General features: G+C 29.2%; 1 protein-coding gene across 18 annotated transcripts in view; it reads left to right on the top strand.

Annotated features, from left to right (window-relative positions):
- Positions 1-27,098, top strand: part of LOC129606639 (protein pangolin, isoforms A/H/I/S) — a 220,703-nt gene that overhangs the window by 81,119 nt on the left and 112,486 nt on the right. For all 18 annotated transcript variants that reach the window (XM_055517090.1, XM_055517122.1, XM_055517105.1 and 15 more), the window contains one exon: positions 5,929-6,040. In XM_055517090.1, the coding sequence (XP_055373065.1) occupies positions 5,929-6,040 (112 nt within the window). The remainder of the gene's footprint in view (positions 1-5,928; positions 6,041-27,098) is intronic.

Here is a 27,098-nt window from a genome sequence, read left to right on the forward strand (position 1 = left end):
CGGATATTGTAGAGTATGCTCTGCACTCAGAGAGGGAAGAATACAATAGATCCATAAATATTTGGTCGCAGCACACTGTTATCCTAATTCCTAATTATACAAATCTATAATCTAGAATACAACGAAACTCCTTTTTATATATGCGCATTGCATATTTGTTGCCCCACATGTAATTTTTATAATTTTTTTTAATATACTTATTGTATTTGTATAATGCTTAACTTTAAATTGCTTTTATTTATATCCAAAATTTTATTCAAAAATTCATTACAAATACTTACTGACTAAAGTAAAAATAAGTTAACTTTATTTAAGTTTGCATATACCAAAATTTAGCAGTAAATTTTTAAGTTATAGTATAAGAGTTACTCAGTTGTACATAGAAATACAAAAAACTATTATACAAGCACAAAAATAATTTTGATAATTTTGTCAGTTATTGTTCACATGTATGATGAGTTTCCAGTTGCACAAAAGCACAAAATTTTTTGTGCAACATTATTGATGTTGTTGCAAAATACAAACAAAATTAAGCAATAGTCTTAGTCTATTTGCGGATATTAACAACAGTTCTTTCAAAAATTTTTTATTTCGCTTTCTTACTACTTGCTTATAACAAAACCTAGAGCAGAGATTTTATTATAAATACAAACTACAAAAACGTAAACAAAATTGAAATTTCCGAGGCTTGATTATGTGATTTTATATTTCGATCGGTATCGTCCGATTTGTCTTGATTTTCTGAACAATATGGTATTGAATTTACTGTGTGCATATGAATTTATATTAATATGCACAAATATACAAATTCAAAATATGTATTATGATTAGAAAAGTGCTGTTAAAGCTCTTGTATCAGGTGTTAGTAGAGACAACTTGGACATCTAGCTTTAATTAATTATTTATTTACAATAAAATTTAAAATAAAAAATTTTGGTCAAAACATTCTTTATAAATTTCAACCTATATACAAACAAAATTTTTTAACCATGTGTAACATACGGTATTCATAGCATAGTATACACAACCGAATATCATCTTAGAATTTTCACGGATTCATATAATTTAATGTTTGATTCTAATAACGCTTTAGGTTGCATTAGCTTTATAGTAGTTCACTCAGATGAAGCAAATATTCTGTACGTGTACATATTCAAAGAAAATTTATCTTTGAATATTTCAAATTTTTTTTTTTTGAGTATAATCTGGGATTATCAATTATCTTATTAAGGTTTTTGTGTGGAAAAATTTACATTTTTTACTTATGCATTCAATTCCCACATAAACACATTACAATTCTATACATAATCTTTTAGAATATAGAACATGCAAAAGAGAGTGAAATGATGAAAAAATTTTTTTAACCGCTGAAGTTAATTTTCAAGTTTCTGTTCTTCAATCAACCTTCTTACCTGCGATTGTGTCATGTTTGACTTCAATTAACTGAGATTTCTTACTTTCGATCATTGATTTTACGTTTCTTCTTTTTCAAATGTGAAGCAAATAGGTTGTATTTATACTAGTTTTACGTGATATTGCAATGGCTGGACAGTTAATGTTCAAACACTTTGGTTCCAATTGGGCTTGAAGCAATTTTTATTTCAATAACTTTTATATTTTAAATAATTTTCTTTTTCTCTTTCCTTCCTTCTTGATTTGCCGCATTTTATTTAAAAAAAACACTTGATGTCTTCCTATTTGTATTTTATAATCCTTTTCCTTTTGAAATGCGTGTCAAAAATTGTGTTGTTCTTTCAAATGTATAATTATTAACTATTCGCAAGTTTTAATGCGCCCTCCCTTGCATCATCGTTATATCCGACAAAGTAAAAAATTAAATATATAATATGTACATATTATGTACATACAGTTTTCATAAATTTTGAAGTCGCAAATCGTAGCTGTTTTCTTGGAATTGTTTTTCTGCATTTGTTTTGTACGTATTGGAACCAAGAGATTCGATTCGGGTTCGGTTCAACCATGTTGAATTCATTTCGTAATTGTAAAAAACATGTAAAAAACAAATAATATAATTAGTTTTTGTCTCTGCAAAGATTGAGTAGCTATTTTAAGTTTAGAGAGGGAGAGTTTTTCAAAAGGCGTGATTGACCATGTATATAAGATAAATCTTACCAAGGGAATTTCTAAGAAGTTTAAAAAAAATATTTGCCGTAAAAAATTGAAGATTTTGGAGAAATTTTTCGAACGATTTGCCTCCGCATGACAAAATGGAATTGTTTTTTTTCTTGTTAAAATCACTCCATACCGGAATTGAAAGTTGTCAATTCAAGCTAGGCGCTAATCCCTCATTTCAATATCGTACCAATTTCAATACCGCCCAGAAAAAAAATCAAAGTTTATCACTGCCAAATTTTAAGAAAATTTTACAACTAAATTTAATTATAAAATTCCTTGGCTTTCCCTTGTATGCTCTTACTGTAATTTCGTATATCCTACTGTATAATGCGTAAATCTATACAGTACATTGTATAGATTTACGCATTCTATGTAGTCTCAGCCGAAAATTTCGAATTTATAAACCAATGGAGATAGATTCAATATTTTCCTATTATATTTTTGGTAACCCAAAAATTCTAGTAGAAAATAAATCGAGCTCTTGAGGCGCGCATACCTTCTGTTTGAAAATAAATTTAAAATTCATAGCCCTCTCAATTATTTTTGATATTGCAATTTAATCTCTTAACTTAAAGGAATTAGAATTTTTGAACAAATTAAAAAAAAATTCAAATTTATATAAAAAAATATGCGGTAAATATTTTTTTTTTAATTTTTATTATTTTTAATACCCCGATTAAGATTTCCTTTTTTATGAAAATTTCTGATAATATAAGTAGGTACACATTAGGGGCAAAAAAAATCAAAAATATAAACAAGAGGCAACATTCAGACATCAGTATTTATCATACTACAACAAGACCTTAAATTCATGTTGATATTGATGATGATGATAGTGACGAGAGTCGTGTTCTGGACCAACCCACTTCAAAAATAATAGATAAAAATAATAGATTTTTTGTTGTTATTTTGTTATTTTTTTCCCTCTGTATGATTGCATTTTTTTCAAACACAACCCATCACAACACACGATTTTCCCATTTATATTTTTTCCTTATTCTACCAGGCAAATACATATGCAGGCACACACACATAAATAAGAATACACTGAATAGATGAACACTATACAAATTAATTTCTTTCGTTTGTTTTTTTTTTCAACGTTATTGCGCAAAAACTTCCAAAACAGAGAAAACAGAAACAACAAAATAACTACTGGGGGTTTTTTTATTAAAAATAAAAAAAAAAGAAAAAAATCTCACATGAACATTTTTTTCTTGTTTTTGTTGCTTCTGGCGTTTTTCCCAATGGTGGAAAATAAAATTTTCCACAATTTACACACATAAAAAATTTTTCTTTTTATATTTATATATTTATGTATATGTGTACTTGTGCATTAACAGAAAAAATATACATGTATAAAGCACGCTGCTTATATTATATTCTACTAGACATCTGAACATTCAGCAGAAAATAGAGAGCAAGAGAAGGACAAAGAGAGAGAGGAAGAACAAAAAATTGGTGTATAAAAGCTTTTATCGTTAATTTTTCTTTTTTATTCTATTTGAAAAAAAAAAGGTCAAATTTTTCAAAAATCCCTAATTTTGAATTATTTTTCGACCATTGACCCCCTTCTTCTTCATGTGCAATATTTAATTTTTTTTTGGCTCTTTGGCAATCGTACAATGGTACAATCAGTTTTAGTGCAAAATTTAAAAGCGGGTACTAATATAGCCAAGCTTACACAATTGCTTTGTTGCTTTTCGTTATATCGAAAAATTTTGAGGTATCGAATCAACAACCCTCTGCCTTTTCCTTCATAAAAGCTCCTCCCCCCTCCGCCCCCTTCTTATTTTAAAAACACGCTCTCAATTAAATTTTAATAATTCCTCTTTTTTTTTGGGTTGTTATGAAGTGATTTTATGAATATTTTGCATTTTTACTATTTTGAAAATTTTGTCACAATTTCAATATTTACATTACAAATTAACTTAAAAGAAATTTCTCGCGCTTTTCTACAAAATTAGAAGAGAATTTAAAAATCAATGTCCACCACATCCCAGCACTCATCATTAGATGCTGTCGCGAAAAAATTTTTCTACTGTTTTTCTTTTTTTTTTTGTTCTTTCCATAAAACCGTCAGATTATATAGAAGAAATTTTTCTATGTATAAATAGAATTAATATTGAAAGGAAAGAAAAAAGTAGATCGCTAACTACATTTTTGTTTCTACATTACTACTACACCATTGTCGCAATTCGTATATGTTTGTGTGTATGTACAAATACATTGTATACGTATATACATATATGTATTTAATAAGTAAACAAATTGTTTACAAGATGTTTTTTTTTTGTTTTATTTTTTGAAGAAAATCTTTTTTTCTGCGTTTTCATCCATATTCTACACAGAATTTTCTATAGATATGAATTTTAATTTTAAAATAAATGAAACATGTTTTTGTGTGCGTGTATGTTATGTATTAAATATAAAGCAATCGCTTACTATTCAATTACCATAAAGCGTGTGGCGCTTGCTACATAGCTATATTTACTTTGACTACATTTGAAAATTTTTCTATATTATAAATTTATAATTATTATAATGTATGAATCAGTGTTGCCAACTCTGTTCTGCTCCCATTTATTTAAATGGCATAAAAGTTCCCATTTATACCCTTTTCCAATTTCTATTTTTGCTCATATAATTTCCCTTTAAAAATTTTTTTATTCATACACATACATCTAGCATTGTAATTAAATAAAATATAAATTTAATCATTTAACAAAATAAAAATATTGCATTTATTCAATTTCAAATTGTAACGTAAGTAATAAACTGACTAGGACTTTTTATTTTTGCTCAAGTGCCAAAAATGCATTTGGTCAAAAATAAATAGCCTTATTATTTATTTTAACGCTCTTAAATTCTTCCGCAGAAAGAAAACATTATTAAATCAGTTCCATACTTATATTTTATCTCAAAAATTTTGATTTGAAATAAGAATTATAGTAAAAAAGACAATAACTTAAGATAAGAAAAAAATGAAATTAAAATAAGTAAATTAAAGAAAATAAAAATGATAAAAAAGTTTCCAATGGGATTTTTTTGGCCTTTTACCCTTCAAGGTTTCAAAATTCCCAAAAAAGGGGAAATTTCCCACGATTTGACAACACTGAGAGGAATAAAATATAGCAAAATGTTATGTGTAGTAGAAAATTGTCATGAGTTTTTCTTGTCTTTCTCCCTTTTTATATCATGTAAAAGTTTGTGTTAAATTTAACATGGTTTTTTATCTAGAATAACATTTTCATATTTACAATTTTTTTTTATATTTTATTACAATATTTTAAATATTGTTAAAGCGAAACCATTTAAAATGCAATTTAAAGAAATAATTGAATGGGGCTAGATAGAGTATTTCGAGACCTTTTTTCTCGGCGATTTCCAAAAATATTGCAACCATATCTGGTGCATTGGCTTAATTTTTTGACAGAATTACCTCAGGACGCATCTTGAAAGCAACAGATAGAAATCTTTAAAACTCCCACGAAGCCCTTATACGCGTGAGTTATCAGTACCAGTGTTCTAATCTTGCTCATTTATAATACCGATTTGCATGCAGTATAGTTCCTACATTACAAAAAGGTATGGCAAATTTCCAGTACTCTCTATGAATATATGTTTTTGGGGTGTTACAAAACGATATTTTTACAAAACTTAACACTTACCTGGCAATATAAGAGTTTTTCGGAGCTGATATATTTTTTTTTAATATTAACAAATTACTACAAAGAAATATATATTTTTTAAAAAAAACATAATTAAATTTACTTATTTTATTGATTTCAGGCAAACAAAATGGGTTTGTCACCGTTTTTTTGTCATAATGGTGATCCTTTAACGACACCTCCACCTGCACACTGTGGAATACCTCCTTATCAGCTGGATCCTAAAACAATGGGTAAGTTTTAAACCCTTTTTAACCTATTAAATTGGTTTTTTTTTGTATATTTTTTGCCATTATTTTTAAAGCACTATTTCGAAAAATATCCAATTTTTTTTAGTTTAAAAATAGGTTTACGAGTAAAATTAATTAGATTCGTTTTTGTTCTCTTTTCGAGTTCCGTTTTTAATTTTTTTTTAACGAAATCCTATATTTAAAAAAGATTCAAATTGGAAGGATAATTAACATAAAATTCATTAACATATTACAAAATTTCTCATTTCAACGATTATGAATACACAATACGTATATTGGAAAGAGAGTCAGTCAAACTCAAATTTTGCAGCTATTACCAATATTCCAAGATATATAACAATACTATCAAGAACAATGGTAGATATGCTCAAATGAAACCTAAGTCAACGTAATATACGATCTACTTTTAAGCTGAGTACGAAATTGTTATATTAATATTTATAAACACATTTACTTGGAGAACTAATGTTATAGATTATAAAGGAAAACTTGTTCTCTGCCTCTCACATTTTTCCAAAAAATCCCAATTTCTTCATTCTTATAATTTAACAAAAAATGCCTTTTGATTTTTATTAGGTATACTTAATGCTGATTTATCAACATTAGTCCCCGAGGATATTTAGATCTCAGATCTCCAAAAAAAAACTTTTACCTAAAAAAATTATGGAAATCTTATGAGTTTTTTTAATAATGTGCATTAAGATTTTCAATGTCCATCTTTTATGAAAACTTATTATTTTCTTCTTTGTTTTTTTACCTCAATAGAGGGGGCTGGGCATTATTAAAAAACTAAAAAATTATATAAATCTCTTTTAAATCTCAATATAATGATATTTGCAAGGAAAATTATAATCTGTATCTCATATTTTTTTTTAATAAAAAAATTATCGTATTTTATGGGTTATTAATAATAATAAGAGATTGTAGATTATTCAAGGGAGATATGGGCAGAGGAATTCCCCCTCCCCCTCCGAATACTGTAGCTTGCCATGGTTTATTACTACTCCGGTCCCAAGTAAATACCCGGAAACATGAACTCGAGCTCCGCAACACTGAAAAAGCCCCGCCCAAACCATCTGCACCTTCTAGCGTCCAGAACAGAACGGTTACACAGAATATGTTCGGCCGACTCCTTATCACGCACATAGAACCTACACAAGATGAAATCCTATGTTTCCAGTTTGTGCAAGTAATATTTCACCGGAAAATGCCCAGTGAAGAATCCAGCCATTACATGAGCCCTGTTTCGATCCATCCCAAGCAGCTCTGAGTCTCCCAGCGAAGATTCGATTCTTCCTTTAGGGGAATGCCAAATCTGCCCCTAATGGCACACGTTGGCATTCCAGGGGACGGGCCGAACCAAGTGGATCTCAGATCCCCTCTGCATCAACTCGTCAGCGATCTAGTTGTCCCTGTGCCCGCTGTGTCCCGGCACCCAAATCAGCGTCACTCTATTTATTGATACCAGCTTTAAACTAGCTTGGATGTAATCCAAGCCGATCGGAGTGCCAGCAACACCGCTCTGCTGTCAGAGCACATAGATGGTGCGATTTTTATATTCCCTTTATAAGTTCACTTTCAGGCATATCTTTATTGCATGTATTTCAGTTTCAAACCTTGAGCCCGTTTGGACCCATCTGTGGACCAAACACCAGAATCAGTCCCAAGAATTGGACCATCTTTGCCCTACATGTGTCGACGTCCAATTGCTATTCGGAGAATGGAGTCACTCTCGACGAAAGCCCTATGAGTATCTGGATGAGCCCTATGGTAAATTGTAGAAGGGGCCGTCCGTGTTGCCCCGGTAACTCCCAAATAAGCCAGCCCTTCAAGTTTTCTAGCTTTACCATGGACAAGATCTAGCAAGGGCCGTGTATAGCCAAAGTGCTTCCCTAGCATTATAGCCCAAAGTCTTGCCAATAAAGCTCCTACGCGTCCCAAAGGTCGCCGCTAGTCTTTCGAACATATTGCCTATATGACTATTTCAGTAGAGGTTGGTCTAGGGTTACCTTAAAGTACTTAACTTCCCTGGAGTACGAAATACATTCGCCAAACAAAGTGGGATTCGTTAGTCACTCGCTACTCTTTCGTTTTATGAAGGCAACAAGAATGCTCTTTTCGGGATGTATATTTAACACCACGCTTTTGCACCTTCTTCCCAAAACCTTTAGATTTTGTTACACAAGGTCGGAGATCGTGCTCTTAAAATTGCCTTAGGGCAATGATGAAGGCATACACCACAATGGACCAGAGAAAGAACACCGCTCTGTGCGCACCCTTTGACATAGAAGTCTCATTTAAAACATGCCACTCATTTGGTAGTGAGTTCAGTGCGTAGAGTGTTGTCAAGAAATTAAGGCGTTTAAAAATGTTGGTCTATTGCATTCATTCGTAATTTCTAATTTATTACTATATATAGATTCAAAAAGCACTTACCTCTCTTATTTATATCGTTGCCCCCCCAGACGGTGTCGTGGGCATTTGCATCATTTCGTGTTATCAGTTGGAAGTTCTTCCTTCCACAAAAGTCCACTTGGTCCTACAATTGTTCGTCTGAGTGGTCACTGTCTCCCCGGAAATAGGATAAACATGAAACAAACTCTATCACTTTCACCACTGCAGCCACCTGATCCTTAGAGCAGTAGTTTGGAATGGGGAGGTATTTTAGTTCTATACTAAACAAGATACAGACGCAGGCCTACTCTCATTTGTATTATCATATAATAACTCACCTATATAAGGCTCTTGGATGAGGCAATGTCGGGGTGATCCTGCATCTGTAGCTACTCTTGCTTGATGTAGATTTACTTGGATACACCTTACAGCCATGCTAGTTATTCTGGCTTTTGTCTATGGGCACGGGCCCTTCTCGTGGGCCCTCTCCTATGTTTCACCTTCTCACGCTCATGAGTAGGCGGCCGCTTTGCCGCCGCAGGTGCAAATCACATCCCTCCAGCAGTGATTTTGAAAACAGTTTCGGGCTTCCTAATAAGCTGCTGCGTTGGTCTTTAGTTTCTACTATAGAATCATCTACGGAGAAGGTGATCGAGCCCCCCGTTCCAGAGACTTTTTTGTCCGTTCATTGAACTCTTTTGGATATGGTTGGTCGTAACATCTACTCCGCAGGCTCTCAGCTTCTCCAGCCGTTCTTCCTCGTACTTGCGGGCACCAGAGAAATATTGCTTTTTTCTTCTTAAGTCTAGCCTTTTGAGCTCCAAATAGGTTTGTTGCATAATTGATCACAAAGGATTCTGGTTTTCCGTTTTCATCACAGGCGCGGTTTCCTCTGCAGACGTGAGAAGAAGTTCGTCCGCTGCGTCAGCAGGGACAAGCTCTGGTTCTGCACACCCTTAAGCCACCATGTCGTTATACAGGGAGATTCGCTTCTTGAAAATGTCAACTGCTTTTCAAGGTGACTATTGTGATCAAAAACTAGTAATATGTAGTTCACATATAAATATGTAGGGCCCTTAAAATTTTGACATAGAAATGATTTTTGTACTATATCTCTTGTACCTTAAAAATTTTTGTTAACGTTTGGGGATAAATTTAATTTAATTATGTGATCAAAATAAAAAAAGTGAACGAAATTCTGTAACAAAAAAATTTTCTGTAAAAAAAGTTTCGGAAACTTTCACACAAAATTGTGGTGACAAAGAAAATTAAAAAAATGCAAAATGAAAAAAGTTTTTGCTTTTCCAAAGCTCGAATGCTTGATATTCCGAAAGTACATAAAATACAAAATCAAATAATATGTTGGTTTCAAGCCCTTTACTAGTCATCAAATTGCAAAAACTGTTCATTTGGAACCTCTATCTTTTTCGAAAGGGAAGTTATATGTACAAAGACCTGGGAAAGTAAAAATTTCGTGAAAATTCGTTAAAATCCCTATTTATTGGAAACCGTTCAATTTTAACAACAAGTTCCGAACAAAAATTTTACCCATTTTTGATGCCCTTAGCAATGATATATAATCTTTAGTGAATCTTTATTGAATCACTCTGTATAACTTGTTGATATTGTTGTTGTTGTTGCTACTATTCATGTTGTTCACGAGTAGCACGGAAAAGTACAAAGTCGCGCATGGCGGAGCCCGGCATACCATTGGAAGGCTTACTTAAGCTTCGCATATTAACGACTAAGCTTCCCGTTAGCCACTCAGTCCTCGGCATATGTTGTTATACCTCTACTTGGGACGCCTGTCATAAGCTGATGTCTAGATATCGGACTGAAATTTACAAAGCAAGGGGTTCGCCGCGAGACATGGACACGACACGAATGTACCTTTTAATCATTTTAGTCACCTTTCTATCCTTCTATTCTTTATATCTTATTTTCTTATTTATTTTAATAATAAGAAAATAAGATAACAATTATTACAAAAAAGTATATACGAGTATAAAAGTAAAATATATTTTTGGTTGTAATTTGATTGAATGTGTACAAATTGTTATTTATAAATAGAAAGGGAACAAATTTACACATCTTTTACGCACTAACTGAAATGAAATGATTTTGTAATTACATACGAGTATTTGCTCTTACTATCATCCCTGCAATGTGTGTGCTCACCTTTATTGATATAAATACAATTGTAAATAAAATTTCTCTGAAAATTCGCGACTTTATCTATAGTACCTGTAAATTGTGTATATCTTATTTTTTCGTCTCGCATTATTTTATTCTAAAAAATCGTCAAACGCTAAAACTCTGGCATTTACGAAAGTCAAAATTATGACGAATGTTAGAATTAACGATTTTGAAAATTTAAATTTAAAATTAAAGGCCTAGAGTTTTAAGAATTAATTTCACTGTTTAACATTTTTTTACAATTTTTTTTTAAGATTGAACTATTTTTGCTTTCTGATTTTATTAAATGAATAAGTTTCCCAAAACAGCATCAATCTTACGATCTATACGTCAAAATGATCTGCAAATAAAGCACAACTTATGTCAGCTGATGTTTTATAATTGTTTCCTTCCTTCCCAATATTATGCTAACTGTTAGATTTCACAAAAACCTAAAATAATAATTACACGAGTTATTTTCAAGTATTTAAATATTTTAAATTGTGTAATTGATGAAAATTATTATAAAAATATTATATATTTTTGTAGGTTTCAAATTTAAAGCTGTAACATAACATATTTGTGTGCAATGCGATGCACGCAACCAGCGGTTATTGTGATTACAACTTCATTAAAAAAAAATTAATTTTAAATTCTTAAGTGTTGAATTCTAAGTCTGATTTCCTTTTCTATGGAATGAGGTTTATTTTTGGGGTATATTTACCCCCTTTTATAATTTAATAATATCCACTTCAAGTTAATGCAAAGACCACATTCGAAATATTTTGTTAAATCTTTTTTTAGGATTCCTGTTTTTTATTCTGTTTTTTATATATGATTAAAGAAATAAAAAAAAACCAAAATAATAAGGTTATAAAATAGCAAAAAAAAAAAAAAAAATAAATAAATAAATGTGACTGGCTTCCGCCAATCAAGTGCACCAACTTCTTATAAATTTTTTTTCTTGTGGTTTTTTCTCTCCTTTACAGGCATTTTTTTTTCTTTTATAAAAATCATCATATAGGTCATCGTCATATGCGCATATTTCACCTCCGAAATATTAAATATATATATGTACCTACATGCATGCATATAACATACCTATAAATAAGTATGGTTGAAAGTTCAAAACAAAAAAAAATTACTAAATTTTTCTTTTCTCTTTTTTTTTCTCATATCTTATCGTTTGAATCCTTTTGTATTTTCAAGTTATTATTCTAATAAATTTTTTGGTTCAGACATGTTACACCATTTGTCCTTGAATTAATAAATAACGAAAAACAAAATTGCAAATTAAAAAGGAAACGGAAGAAAAGAAAAAAACCCCCACAAAGTTTTTCTTCTTTTCTCCCCATATTTTTTTAGATTCTTTTTAATAGACGGCTTGTGAAACATATAGACACTATAACAGTACAAAAAATTGTATTCCGTTCAACGGCAAAAAAAAATCCCGCTTCACGCTAAATTCTCCTTTTATGCAAATAAATTGTTTGATTTTACTTCAAGTTCAATTCTCGTTTGAAATAATTTTTCTTCTATTACATAGAGAGAAACTATGCATCAGTAGTAAGATGTCAGCCTGTGTTTCTGTGCACACGCACATATCCAAACTTTTGTACATGTCGAATAAACATTTTTGCTCATATGCATAATCAATCAATATCCTTGAAAGATGATATTTGGATCCACGAGTTTAACACAATTTTTCTAGGTAAATTTTTTTGGAGATATTTAAGTTCGGTATTGGTACCGAATCAAATTTATAGAGAACTATTCTGGGAATTCGGATAGTGTTCAAAGTGAACCTGTACTAACAACGAGAATTACATTTTTCTAGTAGTGTTCTTGTAATCTGAAAGAAATTTTTAAACAACATTTCCATAATTTTGTACAACATTTCGATTAAACTAAACAATAACCCTTGCAGTCGATTCTGTGCTAACCACATCAAGTTTTCTTTTATTTTAGAGGAAATAAACAACAATCACATCACACGAATATATTCCAAATAAGAAAGAGAGAGAGAGAGAGAAGGAGAGAAAAACAAAAATAATAAAAATAAAATTAATGACGGCAATTTTTTTTTCTTTTTGACCCTTAATTATTTTCGTAAACAATTTCTACCGACCGCATTGTGTGTACAATAAAGTAGGCTATATGATGGCGACAAATTTTGCATATTAAGTTTTCGGTGGGAACGCACCTCTCCATAGTGTAAATGCACCTCTTGGAGGAAGTGTAAATAACATGAAATTTTATATGTGGGTTTGTTTTGGCTATGGCACGGATTGATGAAATCATATAAAGACAAATAATCAACCAATTTTCTTGAAATTTAATATTTAAATTTGGAGTATTTAAACAATAAGCATATAAATTTTAAGGAATGACCAGGGCTCGGAAACCGAACTAGGGGCCAAATTTATATTCTTTACCATATCTATAGAACTAATTGAAGCAATTTTTTGAAGTTTGATATTTGAGTTCTGGTTGTTACCAAAACTGTCTAGCAAGCATTTCAGGGAATTCGGATGGCAAAAACCGAAACTCTACTAAGAGCAAAATTTACATTTTTCTAGGTATGTTAACTAAAAACTTACTAAAGGCATTTTTATAATATATAGACTTTAAATTAATAACACAATACAGATTGCGGTCGATTATATTCTGACCACATTATAGATTTTTGTTTTTAATATTATGCAAGATGAGGAACTCATTATACTTGAAATTTTTGCCAAAATTTTCAAAGGAAACAAATTTTTTCAATTGACTTTTCATTTTTTACTCCTTTCTTTTCTTTTTATTTTCTCCCGTATTTATCGTCTTTTCTTTGTTTTTCACAGCTTTAATCAATTATTAAACAGAGCAAAGAAAATTGTGATTCAAGATTTTTTTATGTATTTTTTTTTGTTTGTTGTTTCTATTTTCGTTTGTTTTGTAGGTCAAAGTTCATTGGCTTTAGAATATTAAAATGAAAATTGAGGTGCAAATTTGAGTTAAAAGAATCTTTTTTTTTTGCCTTAATTTAGACTCTAAGTATAAATACCTTAGAGTATAATAAAATCTGAGAAACAATTGAATAATGTTAGTTTTTTTTTTGGAATCATAAAAATGGCACCAGATTTTTTTTTAAAAATTTCTTGCCAAACAACATCACGTTTTTTTTTTACAATGAGCGCCTTATAAAAATTTTCCGATTTAAATAAATTAAATTTACATTATTGTCAGTTTTACAAAAAAAAAAAGCCGGGACCCCAAATTCAGACAGAATATTCAATTTTTCTACATAAACGTCAGTATTCTGAATAGAACGCCAGTAATCCATTCAAAATAATGGCGCGATAATCAATTCCAAATAGGACAAAAAAAGTCATGGAAATACAAAACAAAAAAAAACGCGTGTTGTTAAATTTTACCAATCCATTACTTTGGTTCTTTGAGATTTATTACTACTTAACATGTAGGTGATTGAAAATGTTATAACAACAACTTCATGTCAAATTTCCTGTTATATACAAAATTTGCTATTATGAAAATTTAAGGAATTTTTAAATCGTGTCTTTTATCTCGTTTATATTGGAGCTTTAGTCTTACCTTGAAGTCATCTCGAAACCTAAATAACGTTTTTAATATATGTTAGCTTGAAAGTCTGAAAATGGGCTCAAGCTGCAGATTGAAAGCTACTTCAAGTCAATTAACGGTTATATAGCCATAAAAGTCAAGTAACGGTTATGTGGCGTTTTTCAAAGTTTGCAAAACGTCACTTAAGTGATTATAGTATGATCGCATAATGCATCTCACAGAATAAGGTTAATCCATATAAAAGAATATCTTAATTCTTTCTACGGTTCTACTCACAAACATATGTTCATTTATACTCTTCACAAGTGTATATAGGAAGAGTAAACACTGTACATAAAAAAAAACCTAAATATAATATTTTTTATATTATATAGGGTGCGTTCAATTTGAAGTATAATACGGATATAAGTTACATATAATTGATGTACGTGTTAAAAATATTAATATGTCATAATAAAATAATAAAGGGTCATATTAGTTATAATTTTAGGTAATATGTATAAGAGGGTTTATTACCCAACACAAAAAACTTTTATTGAAAAAAAGAACATAAACTGAAAAGCAAAAAAAAAAAATGTTTTTTATTAGAATTTCGCGACCTATGTCAATAAAACAAATTATTAATAAAAAAGAATTATCTTGTCTTGTTCATTTTTTATAACCTACTTATATACACGATTAAAAAAATTAGAGAAAACCCATTATATATACACACATATTCTCTTAGGAAGTATATATGGTATATACAATATACCTAGTGTACCAGAAGATTGGAATAAAAAAAAAAAAAAGAGTTATTTGAATTATAAAGCGGTTGTGTCGTGCGTGTAATTCTTAACTATCATTTCAAATTTAGTCAAAATTACAATATTTTAATATTCACCCTTTGAATCAACAAATTTTTATTGTTCACTTAACTGAAGTGATTGTGAACTACTTATATTGCATCATATTTTTTATGTCAAGCATATATGTATATATATACTTTAAGAAGTTGCCTATAAAATAAATAAGTTTAATATACAAGTTCCAAATATTAGAAATATACATTTGAGTTCCATTTTTCATGGAATACACATAACGTATGCGGATTATTAAAATCTATATATTTAGAAATTTATCTCTTAATCCTCAAAAGTGAATTTGTACAAATTCAAAATAGAACCCAAGAAAAATATTTTGCTATTAGATAATTGACAAAAAACATCATTTTCTGTACATATACATAATTTTGAATATAAAATTTGAGGACTTGATATGAAATAACTTAAATCCTAGTTTTGATATACGGCGTTTAGAGGAGTACGTTAGTTATTGTCGTTTTATGCATGTCGTCTTGGCAAACCGGGATCAAGTGATATTATCTAACATGGTTGATTTTGAAAAAGATGCGATTGTAAAACTTTCTGTTACTTTGAAAATTCTTAATGAATTATTCTGTTCTGGAGGAAATTCTCATGAACTTATAATTCAACTTTTTAATTTCAATTTTAAAATTTTAAGATAATTTTATAAAATTATGTTATTTGCTGTTTTACTATGTCTGTTAATATATTTTTCTCGAAGTTCTTTTTAGCACTTTTCCAAAAAATTTTTGAAAAAAAGTGCTTATTAGTTTCACTCTGTCCGTCCGTCCGTCCGTTCGTCCGTCCGTCCGTCTGTCCGTGTGGCTGTTTACAAAACTTCTACACCCTTGAAGATAGAAAGCTGAAATTTTGCACGTACATAGACTTTTACTAGAAACTTATTTTCGTAGAACAAAATTTTTATCTATCTCCCCCCCTTTAGAAGTTATACCCCCCCGAAACCCTAAAAATGCCATTCTTTAACTATTTAGTGCAATGAAACCATAAGGATTTTTCAAATTTTGCAAACGTAGAAAGGCAGTGGCTTGTTTCCCCTAGCGGGGTATACTAAAGGGTAACTTTAGAAAAACAAAATGGCCGCTCAAATTTACCGTTATCTAAAGTCCGTTTTTTCCAAATTTTTGATGTCGTTTATTTTCTAGACCCCAGCCTGTAGAAGCTTGAAATTTTATGCGCTTTTAGACATTAAGAAATAGTTCATTTCGTTAGAAGAAAATTTTTTTCCATCTCCTTCCCCTCTCAAGTTATTGCCTCTTGAAATTTGTAAAATTTGAATTTTTGATACCTTATATTTCCGAAACCACAAACTTTTTTAAATTTCTATAAACACAAAAAGCTAACGGTAAATTCCATGACATTGAAAAATATAATTATTTTTCTTAACTCACATAATTAAACCTTAAAATCGAGCATTATGTTAACCCCTCTTTATAATAATTTTTGCTTTATTTCAAAGACTGCATGTATGTATCATCCTAAATATATGCAATCCTAGAAAGAGTTTTGTATATGAATGAAAATAATTTTTAGAATGTGTGATAGGTATACATAGACTGTATTTAAAAGCAGAATTTTCACTTGCTGAAGGGAAAAGTGCTACAATACAAACCATTGGTTTGACCCAACTTTATTTCACTTTTACTTTATTGATTATGTAGTTTAATGAAATGAAATTGATGTACCAAATTTTGTAGTATTCTGTATGTCCAGGTGAATAACTTGCCTGTTTGTGTTTATACTATGAGATCTCCTTTATTTGTTAGTTTTGTGTTGGAATGTATTTATGCTTCAGACATGTTATAAATATGAACAGTTTACTCATATTGTATGAAGCCTTCAAGTAACATCATATATCTATTATAAGTGACTATATATTGTAAGTGAGCAAATATATAATTGCTTTATTTTGTATTACTTGTATCTTATCTCTTATTTCTTAGAGGTACCACCTCGTAACATAATCGCGTAGCTATAACGAGTAGTACTCCGATGTTTTGATTTTCAATCTCATTAAATAATGATCGATATAGGGTTAGCTAATGTTTTTAGTTATAACACGGTCATTACAGCAATTAAAATAATTCATTGTCATATCGTTAATATATTGCTTAGTTTTATTGTTACTAACAAATGAATTAATATTAAAACCTCCAAAAGTATAGGTGAGCGTTTTTACAATTTGAACTTATTTGATTTACAAAATGATGCATTTATCTAATTGTTGCATAAACATGTGAAAATCAGAGATTGGTGATCTATAAATATTTAATACATTGAACAAAGCATTTCTTCCTAACCATATCGAACGGCCACGAAATGTATGACGAAGAAGGTCTACATATTCCGATGTTGATCACATATTCAAATTCCGACTTAGCTGTTTTGTAACGCATTGAATCCAGCCTACGGGGAGAGGAAAAAGGAAGTTATCCCTTGGTCACGATGTGATGAACGACCGAATGTTTGTGAGTGTCAAAGTTATGAGTGAGGATAGTTCTTAAGGACTTCACCGTGCTCGTTATAAACGAAGTAATACAAAGGTAATATTTGTCAAGGTTTCGCAGGACAAGGCTGTGCTTGAATCTACCAACATCCTGTTTCTAAGATCAATCAATAGCCCGAAACATTCTAAAAAATCAGTCGCTATTATAGGTCTGCCTATTGATGCGATAATAAGACCGTGTGAAAATTGTCTGCGCAAACCGGTACTGAGTTGTAGTAACTTGGTAAGTTTGTACAGGAGTGCCATATACTCTTACTTGAGTTAAGGCACCACTTTCTTTCACATGAGTAAGGGCATTTATCGTTACATTTTGTGTTGAAATACAGAAAATATAACGATATATTAACAAAACTGTAAATAATAATCTAATTTTTTGAAGATAAATATTTAAATGCAGAGAGAAATTAATAAAAAAATATTATTATTATTCGGAAAAACCATCAAATTTAAGTGAAATTATAAAATATATAAATAAAATAAATAAAATATTTGTTGTTCATTTTAAAATGAAATACTTATGTGCACAATGATATTTTTTTCTAAAATATTGCCTCAATTTCTTTTTTTTCATAAAAAAAAAGCCACTACAAAAAAAGGAATCCCAAAAAGCACAAAATAAAATTTTCTATAAATTTGAGAATAAAAATCATTCTTAAGTATCTTCTTTCTTTTAGTTCAACAAAAAAATAATATACAAATTTGTAAAATGATAGCCCTATTGACACTTGAAAATTAAAAGAGAATTTTCTATAAAAGATTCTTTTTTCATGTGGACATTCAAAATTTTATAAATTGTGTTTTTCATACTGTTATGAATCTACATCATGCTGTCGTTATACTCTGATCGGAGTATTTTTACTCTTATTAGGTGCTTCTTCGTACTGCTGTACTCGCTTTTCTTTTTTTGTGCTCCCTTTTCAAATTTCTTAAAAGAAATATTCTTCGCTAAAACATTTTTTTCGTATTTTGTTTGTGGGTTTAGTAAAAAAAAACAAAATTGAATGATTTTCTTTTTAATTGAAAATCTTTGCAAATTTTACGGCTAAGGTATGCTACTCAATTGAAGATAAAACTTTTTGTTTCATTAAATTCTATATAAAAAAAATTTCAAAATTTTCTTAACGAATGTTCAATTCTATTCCTGAATAGATGGCAGTTTAGTCACGGCAAAATATTACTTTCTTAAGAAGTTATCCTTCAAGTTGCTTTAATACTAATTTGTTGAATTGAATTTAAGAAATATTTGATTTTATTGACTATATTGATATTGAATGGAACCATGTTGTCCGAACTGGCGAAAAAATTATATCAGATGAACCGAAAGCGAACATAATAATTTTTTTGGGTAAAAATTTGAGTTAGAAAATGGTCTAGACGAAAACTCATTTCCTGAATTAGAAAAATTTTTGTATAGTGTTTTTAGTTTTCCACACAGCTCTGCAGCAATCGAAAAAGTTTTTTTTCAGTTTATTATAATAGAAATGAAATTGAGAGATTGTATCAGTAGAAAATTTAAGCGTAATTCTAAATTAAAAGAAGTTGCAGGATATACTGAAGTATACGATTCCGAAGCTACCAAAGGGCTAGTGAAAACTTATTTTAAAAAGAACTAATTTTTATGTGAAGAATTTTCTTTTATTTAATACAATGTTTTGTTATTTAAATTTAGTGAAAAGGATTTTGCTCCTGTGGTGCCTAAGAGGCTGTTGAAAACTGTTGTCTTATTTATTTTGTTTAATGAATTTACATATACATACATATGTGTGTCATTATGTTTAATAATTTGAAGCAAATAAAGTAAATAAAATTTTCTGTGTTTGACGGTTTTTTTGGCATATTATTGTGTATTATTATAAGAATGCTTTTTTCTGATAATTTGCATATCAACAAAAATCACATATATTCCGCGAGCTTATAATTTGCCCTTCAAAGTTACTTCTTTTTCTTTAAAAATTCACCGTTTGCAGTTTGAAAAAATTTCTTCTTGAATAAATTAGACGGCAGCCCTGATTTACATAAAATATGTTCTCTCCCTCTCTTTTTTTCTCTCTCCCTTCTCAATTTTATTCTATTTCTGTTTTTATATTGAATAGAAAATTTCATAGTCTGTATAATCTTATGAAACAAACATTGACACATTTGTTATATGAAATTCCCGTTCTTTGAAACATTTTCAAATTACAACAAGTAAAGAGGTTTCAGCCGATATAATCCCATCGAATTATATCCTGTATCTTGACAATCTGCATTTAAAATTGAAGTATTCAAATTTTTTGAAATATCGAGAATTGGCTGTCATTGTTTTATAACAAGAACTCGAACTTATCAAGCCACTCTACAGATACTGCACGAATATATGTGACCTATAATTGCTAAGATTCAGCTAACCGAACCTGACAAGCAATTCAACAAAAACTGTCAAGCCATTACTTCAGGGATATATGTGACCTGAAGTTTCATGAATCTAACTTTATTATTTTTCCAAATAATTAAAATTTCCTTTTGAAATTGTAGGGCAGCAGCCCGACCCACTATACCCATTTAAATAAAATTTTCATAACGTATGTAAAATGTAATTGAACACAGCATTGCAAAATTTGATAGAAATATCTTTTTCAGTTTATAAAATATTTAAAAAAACCTCTTTGAGTTGTATGGCAGCTACCCGAACCCGTTGTCCGAAATATTCTAATTACAACAGTACCCGTTCTTGGCAAAAAAAGAAACAATTTGTAAAAGTTGATGTCGGCAGACATATCTAAGTCAACGCAGAATTTTACGCTGAGCAAGAATATATATATACATGCCCATACCGGAGACAACTCCTTAAAGTGGTTACAATCTCCACACCAATATGAAAATACCCTTCAAGAAGGCGCAGGGTATAAAAGGAAAGATTTCCTGTCATGTTAACGACTTTCTTATTTACAGGAACAATGTAGTTTTATCGTGTTTCTCAGTGTAAATTGACAGTTGTATTGTAACCGATTATAGGTTGTGTTATAAAATATTCTAATATAACCTAATATTTTGCTAAGTTCAACAAAATTGTATATTAGCCATCTCAACGTCAAATTTATAGAACGTAAATGTGTTCAATAACAAGAAATTGAAATTATTACATTTATTTATTCGAGTTTATGGCCCCATTGGTATTTGTTTTATGTGTAATGTAACTTTTTTGTTTTGTGTGCACACTTTTTTTTGCTCCATTTAACATTTATATTATATATATATGAATTATTTTAATGCTGACTGCTGCTGACAATAAAAGAGAGCGTCACTTTGTTGAATATTTTTATGAAAATTATTTATTTATTTATTTATTTTAGAAATATTGAATTTTAATTGCACATTATGCTTTTTATGCTTCGCCTTTTTAGAGATCAAGTACCAAAAAAAAAAATTTTTTTTTTGATTGTTGAAAATTTCTTTAAGAAAATTATCAATACTTATGTTTTTGTTCGTATTTTTTTTTTTGAAACACTTAAAGAAATCCTTATTCATCTCTTATGTGCGCGAATCAAAATAAGAAAACAATAGAAGAGATTTCCATTAATAACAAGAGACTGCTGTTGACTGTGTAGAAAACTTTTGTGTTATATATTCATTGTTATTGCCTATATTTAAGTAAAAACAACGATTATCTCCTAAATTAGTTAAACAGCAAGCTACATGATCAGTGTCCCAACTTAGATACATTTTTGCTTCAAATTTAGCGTGAATACAATGGAATTCAAATCAATTAAAATGCCGGAATTGTCTACATTTGAAATTTTTCCTGATATACGTTATGGATCCATTTCTTTCTCAAACCCTAATATATTACAAAACTGTTAAAGCGCTGCTAACATTAAATCTAATATAATAATAAATATACGGTAAATTCCATGACATTAAAATGTATAATTATTTTTCTTAACTCACGCAATTAACCCTTAAAATCGAGCATTATGTTAACCCCCTCTTTATATTAATTTTTGCTTTATTTCAAAGACTGAATAAATCGTTCATCCTAAAATTATGCAATTCTAGAAATAGTTTCGCTTTTGAATGAAAATAATTTTAATAGTAGTTTTTAAAAGCAGTATTTTCACTTGCTGAAGGGAAAAGTGCTAATTTAAAAAATTAAAAAATATTTCTTTTCTAAAGGTGGATTCTTTATTGAATGATAATAGTGATAGTGCCATTGTTTTACGTGAGTCTTGACATTGCAAATAAATTCAACGATTATTTTGTATGTAGAAATATATCTGATCATTTTAATGATACTTCTTACAATAATATAAACTTTTTTGGGACTAAACGTGAATATTCAAACAAGTACAAGAATAATATACCTGTATGTGTTAAAATTAAGGTGTATTACGCTTTAGTTCATTCAATTTTTTCTTATGGTGCTGTAATTCGGAGAACATAAACTTTTCCACAGAAATTCCATCAATTAGTCCATAGATATGATAAAAAATTCCCTAGTTCGGTTTCCAAGCTCTGACATTTCCAAAAAACTTGCAAGTTCATGGTTTGAACACTCTGAATGTAAACATTAAATTTCACGAAAATTGGTTAATTATTTCTCTATATGTACGCAAAAATGCAAACTTGTCTCGTATTTTTTGTTTTATTTACCTTATATTTACATTTTGTCGGATGTGTCGGCCATCGCGACTGTAAACGAACTGAACCTTAATTATTATATATATATATGTACACATTTACATATGCACTATTTTTTTTATTATAACATTTTTGGCTACTTAAGTTTATGAGTAAAACTAAACATAAACAAGTAAAACTGTTTCAGTCGGTATAAACCGACCGAATTATACCCCGCACGTTAGCAATCTGAGTTTAAAATTTGTTTTTGAAATATCTAGAATTAGTTCTCATTGTTATATACCAAGTATTTGAACCTGACAAACCACTCTATAGAAACTGCATGGATATGTCTGACCTATAATTGGACGCACAACTTCCAAGTTTCATGAATCTAACTCTATTATTTTTTGAATATTTTAAATTAGGTTTTGGAGTTCCATGGCAGTTTCCCGAACCAGTGCAGCCATTCCATTAAAACTTTCAGAACATATGTAGAGTGTAATTGGACACATCTTTGCAAAATTCGATATTGATATCTTTGTTAGTTTTGAAAATATTTAAAAAAACCTCTTTAAGTTGTATGGCAATTACCCGAACCCGTTGTCCGAATTGGCCCAATTACAATAGCAGCCGTCGTTTGCGCAAAAGAAGCAATTTGTGAAAGTTTGGTGCCGATTGCTTTATTCGTTTTTGAGTTATCGTGCGATCGGACGGACGGACATGTCTAAATCAACGCAGAATTTTCGCTGAGCAAGAATACAATTCAAGTGGTTACGAACTCCATACCAAAGTGAATGTACACTTCACGAAGGTGTAAGAATACAAGAATATAAAAATTATACTATGTATATTCAAATGTATTTGCTCATGTTGCGAACTAAGCTCATGCTTATTCAACTTAATAAGAATATGAAAATAAAATGAAAATTAAAAAGTTGTGCAGAAAATCGGTATACATTTTATACGATACAAATAAGATATAATATGTACAGAATTGAGAGTACATTGTTTTTCGTTTTCTTTTCTTCTTTTTCTGCATGTTATTCTTTTTCGTTTTCTTTTTGCATGTTTATTCTTCTGCAAGCCTTGGAGATCTTACTTGGGCTAATATTAATAAGATTTAAAGGACACTAATAAGCTTTTGATTAACATACCTAGAAAAATGTGAATTTGGCTCTTAGTAGAGTTTTATTTTGTGCCGTGCGAATTATACTAAGAGTTCGTCAGTAACATCTGGTAACGACCAGAATGCAAATATTTAATTTCATGAAATTCTATCAATTCATTTCGAAGATATGATAAAAAATTTGAAATCGGCCCTCAGATTAGTTTCCAAGCCCTGATCTTCTCAAAAGATTTATAGATTTTAGCACCTTGAGTTTAATTATTAAATTTCAATGAAATCGGTTGATTATTTTTATTTGGTCCATAAAAAACATCCAGTTGCTGATATTGTTGAATAGAAATTTGATATTTGAGTTCTGGTTGTTACCGAAACTAACTGGCGCGCATTTCAGGGAATTCGGGTAGCACAAAGCGAAACTCTACTAAGAGCCAATTTTAAATTTTTCTAGGTATGTTAACTATAAACTTACTAATGTTCTAAAAATTGGAAAGAAGTATTTAACAAGCGTTTTTATATTCTGTAGCACTTTCACTTAACTGATCCATCAGATTTTTTTTCGGTTAGCTGCTAATCCATCAGATTGCTCTCAATTCTATTGAGTATTGTTCATTTCTTTATGCATCCCATTATAAAAATTTTGTTGTTCGAAACAATTTTGAAAGATAGTGGGTGGTTCACTGCATTTTTCACTCACCGAAATAGCTAAGCATCAATTTTAACGTTCTTAATAACGACATTTTCCTTTAAAAATAAATATTAGAGTTTTTTTTAAGTAATATGAACAATAGTTTTTTTATCTTATTGAAAAAGTAGAGAAAAAACGAAAAGAAAACAATTATTTTTTGAAGGGGTTTATTGTTACAAATATTTATTTATTTACTTACAATATGAAAAAAAATATAAGGGTTAAAATTAATTCTCTTCTTTTGGGAATTTAATATAAATGGAATTAATATTAATATTAAGAGAAATATAAAAAAGAACGGCAATGCTTGTATAATACTTAAATAGTATTTAAACATTTATTTAATGTAATATGAAATGTAGAATATCCTTGAAAACTAAACATTATCCTTAAGTAATCCTGTAATAAAAAATTAAGGACTACAATGTTATAAATAAATACAACAAATAATTAAAGCAAAAAAAAACAAAATAATAATAATAGTTCACAATAACGGGATAATTTGAAAAGATTAATTTTACCATTCTGGCATTTTCTTACAAACGCTTTTTAAGAGTGAAGAGAAGATTTAAATCGAAAATTTTCTGCAACAATATTGCAGAATTAAAAAAAAATATTAGTTGACTAATTTAGCTGACAATATTGTGTCTAATTCAGCAAAAATGTTGTATTTCAAAATTATGAAAATGCATTTGTTTCTTTCAAATTTTAAGAATGCTAATTAGCTTTAAATTATCATTCTTATAGAAAAATGTAATGTTGACTTTTAGTATATAAATTCACTTTGTACACAATTCTCTGAAAAGCTTGTAAGTTTATTCTTGTAACAATAATGCAGAACTCAAATTCTTAATTTCAAATATAAAATGTGATAAAGAATGTAAAATTGGAACCAAGTTCGTTTTTTAAGCTCTCTTGATATTTTTTTTATACGTATTAAAAAAATATTAAATTATGTCTAAGGAAATAAATTGTTTAATTCGAAGCCTGGCTTTAGATTCTCTTAAAAATTTACTATTGAAGGCTCTCTACAAAAATGTTGTAAAGCTCTAAATTTCTAATGCCCTGAAATGCCATAAAAAGTTAATTAATCCGTCATATGGTTAAAGTTAACTAATATTAATTTTTACCTTATATTAATATTTTAATTTAATTGAAATTATAAAAAAAAATTAAGTAAAAAAAAATTCTATATAAAAATAAAAATATGTGTATATGTGTACTTATAATACCATAGAAATTAACTTTAGCGAACAATGAATTTTAGGAACTTTCCACAACCGAGTGAACACATATATTTTAACATTGGACTGCCTTATACTGGAAACAAGAAGTTTTTATTAGAGTCTAGCACATGACATTACAAAAAATCAAGGCCTGGACCCTTCTTTTTTTGTGAATGCATTTGTAAAATTGCATATATGTATTTTTGGTGAAATGACATTTCTGAAGAATCGTTTTTTTTTTGTTTTTTTTTTTTTTGGAAAAATGATAATTTTTGCCTATTTTATTTTCTAGTTTTACGAAAAGTTGACTAAAACCTAAAAATTCTTATACTAACATAAAACTTGGAGTTTTCTAACCAAGGTATCAAAAATTCAAATTTCAACTCAAAATTTTAAGGATAATTTTGATTACATTTTCGAATTTTCTCCGAATTTTTTGTACCATGCCAGGCAACATATTTGAGAAAATTGAGAGTAAAAAATGATAATACAGTGAATAAAAAAATTTGATGCTACATTTTTTAGTCTAGAATACGTGACTTAAAATAAAGTTCATAAAAATTTTATTAGGTTTTAATTTAAGTTTGTAATTATTTGATTTTAAGCTTTATAATTATGAAAGTGCTTTCAAAATTTTGTAATGGTTATAATAGATGCTTCGTTACAAGTTGTCCCCTATATAAAAACAAACATAATAAAAAAATAGGTGTATATTTTATTATATAGGGGTTTGATATGTTGGTCAGAAAACTCCAAAATTCATGTTAGTATAAAAATTTTTAGGTTTTAGTCAAGTTTTCGTACAGAAAATTCGAAATGAAAATAGGCAAAAGTCATAATTTTTCTAAAAAAAAAACAACAAAAAAAATGAGTGTTCAGAAATGTCATTTCGCCAAAACTACATATGCAATTTTACAAATACATTCACAAAAAAAGCAAGGTCGAGGCCTTGATTTTTTGTAATGTCAAGATTTTGGGAGACATATCCTACAAAATTAGCAAACTCGTTAATATCAAATGTATGTACATTTTCTCAAATTTGAAAAAATACCCCAAATTCAACTAAATATTTCGAAAAAAAAATTGCATTATTTTTTTTCATTGAAATCTTAAAAAAATAATCGGAATCTGGAAGGTTTTTTTTAAATCAATTTTTTTAAGGTTTTAATAACACAAAACTTTAAGAATGTAAGCACTAGTAAAGTAGAAAAAGATTGAATTTTAACTTTTTCTAATTAAAAAATCTTGTTTTTAATTAGAATGTGGCAGTTGATCTTGTGGGAGATTTATGATGTTAAAAAGGGCTCTCTATAGATCCCATAAGAATACGTGTAAATGCGTCAGCTGTGAACTGTTACTCTCTCTTAGGTTCCAGGCCTGTATTTTTGTCAGCCGTGGTCTAGTATCTAAAGAATATTTGGTATTTGCAAAATCAATTGTATGCGCGATTAATTAATAGAAAACTACTGCAGTTAAAGAGGCACATTGCGTTGAAAATTTTCATATTTAATAAAAGGCAAAAAAACTATACTGAAATAAAAGACTAAAAAAAATTTTTAATTTAATTTATTTGGTACTTTTAATATTGTGAATCTTATGTTTCATATTGAATGAATAGCCTGCGTTCACTAAAGTGTATGTATGCGTCACATAAAAACTTAAAATTCAATACGATATCTTATTGTGTACTTTAAATTAAAAAAAATAATAATAAAAATATAAAAAAAAAATTAATGGGAAAGAAACAATCAAAACTTTTTTTCATTATAATAAAACGACATTTTTTTATTTGGTTTTTTTTTTGTTGTTCTCGTATTTTCTTTACATTTTCTTGTTTTTTTGTCATTTTGTTGTTACGATTTACGAATCATTAAAAAGTGG

The sequence above is a fragment of the Condylostylus longicornis genome, unplaced genomic scaffold (genome assembly GCF_029603195.1).
Source record: "Condylostylus longicornis isolate FDR11 unplaced genomic scaffold, ASM2960319v2 ptg000003l, whole genome shotgun sequence".
Taxonomy (NCBI): Eukaryota; Metazoa; Arthropoda; class Insecta; order Diptera; family Dolichopodidae; genus Condylostylus; species Condylostylus longicornis.